Genomic DNA, 6,945 nt, shown 5'->3' on the forward strand with positions numbered 1-6,945 from the left:
CTTTCTTTAGATGAGGCATGTAGTGATTGTAATACTTTTTTAATTCATTGACTGGAATACTTTTTTTTTTTTTTTTGAGGAAGTGCATAAGTTGAATTATGTTAAAAATTTATAAAATTTTAAACCGCCAAACTGATTCGCATCCATCTGCTAATCCACTCAATCCACATTCGTCGGATTGGCAGACGAATGCGGATTGATTTTCTCCAATCTGCCAATCTGGTGGATGAATGGTGGATTGAAAGTTCTGTGACCACAATCGATCTTCGCCCACCCCTAATAAAAACTCCCAACGTAAACTATTCCAACCTAAACAATTTACTTTTTCCTTCTTTTCTCGACATAAGATTATTAAATAAAAGTTAGTCAATGGAGATTTTCTTAATTTTTTAAAATTAAGAAAATCAAGAAAATCAGTATGAGGTATTGAAACTTTCACAAGGCTCCTTACTAAATGGGAGGAGAGTATAAGATTCTCTTTATATAAGTAAAATAATTTTTTTATTTTTTCTTTTCTTGATGTGGAATTATAAAAAAAAAGTAATTATTTAAAATTAAGAAAATTAAAAAAATTATAATGAGAATTTGGAACTTATAAAAAATTTCTCACTAAAAAATTCCTTTTTCTTATATAATATATAGATATAGATACATTGCAATGTATTTTCGTTCTAAAAAAAAAAAGTACTAGTGAGGAAGAGTAGATGGACGTGTGCCCGTTTTTGTTAAGAACGTACACAATGCCTCTGTCTAGCATGTGAAGGAGTTGTGACCGGCTCCCTTCTCTCTCTCATCTACAATCTACACATATGCATACATCCATATACATACATGACAAGCCCACAAAAACCCAACTTAACTGGCTGGTTTGATAAGATTCATCCACACACACAGCCCAATGGGGTGGTGAGTCATGACAAAACTAGTCTAGGATTTCAATCTCATTTTCCTTGGCTTTTTCTTCTCCCGACAATATTAGGTGCACAGAATCAAAAAAAAAAAAAAAAAAAAAAAAAAAAAAAAGCAAAAAAATCATAAAAAAATAAAATAAAAAAGATTGTGTAATTGAATATCCATAAAAGAAATCTCAGTCATATAATATATTTTTTGTACACTTTATATAGCATTAGTCTGTTTCTTTCACACTTCACTCTTCTATATCCTACTATGCTCAACTCTCTAAATATATAGGCATAGACACAAACCCCTTTTACTAGAAAGAGAGTGTGTGCTCAAAATCTCTTTATTAACTAAAGCTCCCTTCTTCATAACAAGAGGCCTATACAAAGAGAACCTAGTTTGGGGGGGGGGGGGTGTTGGTTGGGTGTTTTCAAAAAACCAAAGAATTGTTTTTGAAAAATAATGAATAATATGTTGCCTTCTTCAGAGTGTAGTAGTGGTTGTGAGTCTGGATGGACTCTATACTTAGAACACTCTTTTCTTTCTTCAAATCCATCAAATAGAAACAATAATGAGTTTGTTGATGGAAAGGGCATTTACAGCAAAGGAAAGAGATCACTGAAGAATGAGGATGAAGAAGAGGACTTATCCATGGTCTCAGATGCTTCCTCTGGGCCTCAAAATTTTCATGAGGATGAATATTATGGAAATGGCAGTAATGGGTGTTTGAATAATGCACCAATTGATGCCACATTGCGAAAGAAGAGTGGGAAGAGGAAGAAAAACAGAGAAAATCCGAGTCGAAAGGTTCAAGAACATCCTTCTTTCCTTGATGATACTGCTAGCTCTACTGTCTTCAACTTCTCCCAGGTAAATTCAAAGAGTTATGATGTGCAAATAGAATTTTAAATTTCTATACAGAAAGATGTGACTGTCTGTGCTCCTTTCATTCCTTTCAAAAACTTCATTATTATGATTTATAATTAAAAAAATGCCATTGTCACGTCATTCTGGATGATGCTTTTGTAGAAATCATTTTCCAAACTCAAAACAACAACAATTGAACAACGTGTGAGAAACAAATTGCTTTGTTGAACTAACCATTTGTTGTTCTTGGAAATAACTATAGTTGTTCTTGAGTTTTGACAGAGAAATTTCACACTCACCAACAACCAAGCTTCAAAGGAGAACATGTCATCATCAGGCTTTTCACAAGAGGGCTCTGCAACCCATTTTGGGGTATTGTCCTTAATTTCTTTGATCCAAGTATTTGATCAGAGCATGTTTATTTACCAAACCATGGATTTTTTGCAGGGGAGATCTGAATTCCATGAGCTTTTCGGTTTCTTCCAGACTTAGCTATCTGGAAACCATCTGCAGCAAAACCAGTTAAGTTTGTGTTTCCACTTCTTGTGCTTACAAAGTTTTAATAATTCTACAGACACAACATTAATCATAGAACCGGCCACGAAAATATAAGTTGAGCATTTTCAGTGAAACAGCCTCTTTAGTGACATGTCTCACTTACTAAGTATTACCACAGTTATTTTCTGTGGTTGGTTCGTAGAATTATTTATTCATTTATTTTTTATAGAAAAAATGCTTAAGAGGTGATATCTTGGGTTGTTTTACTTAATTTTGTAATTAACTTTCAAGCTTTTTGCAGATGGTTTGGTGGCAAGATGGGATGAGATGAAGACCATTGTAGAACTTGTTTATGTTAGCCTGATACATATTGTTGGGCCATTTCCGAACAGTTTAAGCTTTTGGAACAGTCAGTGATCATGTATTAGAGTTTTGGGTTCAAAAGATCTTATGTTCAGATCTTGTCTTCCCTTCTATCTTTTTGATTGTGCACCTTGTTCTTTCCGTGAGAGAGGGTTGTCAAAACAGAAGGAATTCGATCTCAAAAGGGGTCTTGTTCCTTTTCCATTTCTTTATCTTATATTATTGTTACTTTTATGCAAATGACTTGATATATTTGGAGAATTAATAAGGGAGTTAACGCTGTGTTTGGTTGAGGGATTTAGGGAGAAATCTGGAAAGAGAAAGGAAAGAAGTGTGTAAAATTAGATGAAATGTAGGTATATTTTATTCACATTTCACCTACTATTTCTATTTCCTTTTTTAAATCTCTCCTCAAGTCCCTTAACCAAACACAGTATAAATAAACACATTTTCTCTCTTCGAACAAGATAAATCATGTTATTTGTTGTCGCAAAAATGCTTGGTCAACAATTATATCACCAGGAAATGACTAGGTGACAAGCCATGAAAAGATAGAAGAATTTTTTTATTGTGTATGAAATATTATTTATTTATTTATTATTACTAAATTGATTAGACAAATTAAAGAAGGTACTTATACATACTTCTACTAAAATAAGCAATTAGGTATGGAGTAGAAGTGATTCCTCCACAAGAATTATGGTCATAATAATGAATCAAATAGAGACAAGACCTCAATATCTATATAGAGAAGCTCTCTATCTGTGTTTGGAGAACAAAATCTTCAAAATGGTTTTGGCTCTAATACAGACGAGACCAGATCCCAATTGTCTCTGAGTGTCCAGACAGGACTCCATTTTGGTGGTCATACTTCTAGGTTAAATTATATTATTATTATTAATCTTATAATTGAAATACAAAATTAATTTATATAATTTTAATTTTAATTGTATTTCAATATGATGATAAGGGTGTAATGGGGTGATGGGCAGTCAAAAATCAGTGTACTGAGGTGAGGAAATACCAAAGTTAATGTTGGAATAATATTACTATGAAACATGCTATAGAAAGTAATAAATTATACAAATTATTTTTATTAATAGATGTGACACACATCAATCAAACTTTAAAATTTAAGACAGAATTTACTTGAGTAGTTCGATTGAAACAACTCATATAAGTATGAAAATTTTAAAATTTATTTGTTTAAATAGCATTACTTTATTATTATATATTGGATTTATTTATGTAGAGGGTATGTTTGGTTCGAGTTTTAGAAATGAGTTTTAAAAAAAAATTTCAAAAAATTGTATGGTTTGAAATTTTTTTCAAAAAATTTCCAAAATCACTTTCTCTCTCTTACACATCAATCAATCACTTTTTCTCTCTCTCCTCTCTCATTCTCAATCATTTTTTCTCTCACACACATCTACTCAATTACAATAAAATATCAAATCATCCCAAACTCCCAAACTCCAAAACTACTTTCAAAATATACAACTAAACAAACCAAAAAAATTTCTAAACTCTCTCTCCAAATTTTTTTTCAAAAACAACTCTTCCAAAAATAAACCAAACAAGCCCTAAATATTTGTAATCAATTACAAATCACATGTATAAATTAGTGACAGACATAAAATTGGAAAGTGTGAAATCTCGTCTTCTATTCTAGTGGACATGGACTACTCGTGTGGATTAAGTATAAAATATTTTCATATTTCATATACATCTTTATAACTTTTTAAGTATAAAATATTTTCATATTTCATATACATCTTTATAACTTTTTAATTTTAATTTTTGTTCTTTTTAATTTTTAATTTTAATTTTTATTGTTGTTGTTGGTGTTATTGTGGTTGTTGTAAGTTGAGAGACCATGCTTAAGATCTTCCTGAACCAAGGCATGGAACATGCCCCATTAAGTTCAATATATGGTCTCTTTTGGAAGGATCATAATATTCAAATAATTTAAATAATTTTACTGTTCATATTTTGCCCCCCTCTCCCCAAACATTGTCTGCTTTGAAGCTATCATTGGAGTTGATGTCATGCTCAATTATGTGTTTTGGCCCTCATTGATTTATTCATTAATTATCCCAATCAATTCCACCTCTTGTGGAAAATTTGTTTGTTTGTTTGTTTGTTTGTTTTTTTTTTTTTTTTCTAAGAGTCAAATTTTGTAAATAAAAAGATAAGCATGCTCAAATCTATTTACAATGTCAAAAATTCTAAGATCCACCTAGTTGTTCTTTCTCATTTTCAAGAGTCTTCAATGTCGTCAAAAAAACTTGCGAAAGCAAAAAAAAAAAGAAAGAAAAAAATGCCCAAAGGCAAACTAAATAAATCATCTGTGTTTGATAATAGTTAAAAATTGAGTTACAGGCCTTTTAGACTATTCAGTTGTTTTTAAGTAATAAAATTTTAGAAAAGCTGTTCTTTATTGTTCCTCATATTTTTGTTCATTCCACATGCTTCCTCTGCATCACAAAGGCATGTGGTATGCAAGCGTAAGAGTGCTGCCACGATCTATTGAGATTTGGCCTTAGATCTCGCACCCTGTGTGGTTCTACAGGGGAATGAATCTAACTTGAGTATGACAGATTGGTTCCCGGGTTGCCCATGCCATGATATTAGATTTGGAAGATTTAGTGAAACTGCAAATGATGATGACAGGGTTTGAAATGGGGACTGAATGTATTCTGTTCTTTGCAGTTTGTGATATTCGGAAAAAAATAATAATAATAAAATAAAAAAATCACATTTACAAATTTTTAATGTCGATCCACAACTCTATCAACACAGCTGGCACCCACCCATGATAGAGTTCAATGAACTTAGAAACTTTATGACAAACAAAATTGAAAAAAAGAAATGGACAGGACCACAGAGGTTGGTCTGATTATTGAAGCACAAGAAGGGGTGGGGAACCTGATTATGTTAAGAGGTACAGGGTGGTGGACATAGAGAGAAAAAAAGGCTCATAATGCATGGGCACCCAGATGGCTCCAAAATCTCACGATAAAGGAGTTGAGAAAACTTCATTCAGATCAATCAATACAAGCCCAAGAATGTTTTCTAAATATATCTCTCTGTTAAGTATATAGTGATGTGGTGTTTATCACATGAAGAAAAAAAAGTTGGGATTGTCATTGTCATTAAGAGGGAATAGAGATAACTTCTAAACCATCTTTCTCTGAAAATCATAATGTTGGTCCATTTTTTTTATTTTTTTATTTTATCGAATACTCCATGGATATGAGATTGATTTAATAGTGAAAATATTGATATTTGAAAGGAGATTCATTTAAATTAAGTAAATGGAAATGAGGTCACATCAATATGTGAAAAGGCAAGCTAAAATCACATTTCATGTTTTGTGTATCCTAAATGACAACATGAAGAAGATTTTTTAAATGATATTTCTACTGCTTCTTCATTCCTCCAACTTCCAAAGCTCCTTCCATACATAAAATTAGAGCTTGATTTCTGCTACAACAATTACGGCATCGTTCACCAGGAAGCCCTTTGATGTGTCATTGAGGTCGCTTAGGGACAAGAAGTCTCTATACCATAGCCAATGCCTGAAGGAATGAACCATCTTTTGGTAACTGCCAAAAGAACAAAACCATAATTAATGTTGAAGAACACAAATTTAAATGCAACTACATCAAGCATATTTGTATAGATGAAATGAAAATAGATCATCATCAATGACTACTACATCTAGTCACAATATTTTCTTTATTATTTCAGCTGCTTGCTGCATTGATAACAGATATACAAGTGATGGGTCTATCAAACTAATGCAATTATGACATATGAAATGATAAGAAAAATATGCTTTACAAATGTGGTCATGTTATCGTAACATTATTGAAAACAAATTCTACTAAAAACATGGAAACCGAAACCCAGAGAACTGAACACAAAATTCATATCGATATCTGTTCGTATACACTCTGTGTTTGTTGAGCAATTCTAATGAAAATGGATTTCACCTTCCTCTTCCTTGTAGAAATGATTACTTGGACCTGGTCCCTTATAACAAACTTATATTCAGCATAGACTTTCTGTTCAGAAGGAATTGTTTCCCAATCAGCGAGCTGCAGAAAAACTGAGAGGTTTTTACCTTTTGCAGTTCCCAATCCTTTGGGATAAAGCTTTAATTGCCTGCATGCATGCATACATCGAGGAAAAAACTTGCATACTGTTTCTCAGCTATTCAACATTCTGTGATTGTATTCTGTGCACTTAGAATTTTTTCAACGTTTCTAGTTACTAGTTCTACTGTGTCGTGGAATTAGACATAAATAAAGA

At 32.1% G+C, this 6,945-nt stretch overlaps 1 protein-coding gene across 1 annotated transcript; it reads left to right on the forward strand.

The window, feature by feature from the left end:
* The first annotated feature begins 1,149 nt into the window (after positions 1–1,149).
* Positions 1,150–2,830, forward strand: LOC114281100 (protein SOB FIVE-LIKE 5). Its single transcript, XM_028223542.2, has 4 exons — positions 1,150–1,770; positions 2,050–2,139; positions 2,215–2,288; positions 2,567–2,830. Exons 1-3 carry the CDS (start codon positions 1,363–1,365, stop codon positions 2,257–2,259), a joined length of 543 nt encoding a protein of 180 aa, XP_028079343.2. The 5' UTR covers positions 1,150–1,362; the 3' UTR covers positions 2,260–2,288; positions 2,567–2,830.
* The last annotated feature ends 4,115 nt before the right edge of the window (positions 2,831–6,945 follow it).

Source organism: Camellia sinensis, chromosome 2 (assembly GCF_055761805.1).
Source record: "Camellia sinensis isolate YWXY chromosome 2, ASM5576180v1, whole genome shotgun sequence".
In the NCBI taxonomy this organism is placed as follows: domain Eukaryota; kingdom Viridiplantae; phylum Streptophyta; class Magnoliopsida; order Ericales; family Theaceae; genus Camellia; species Camellia sinensis.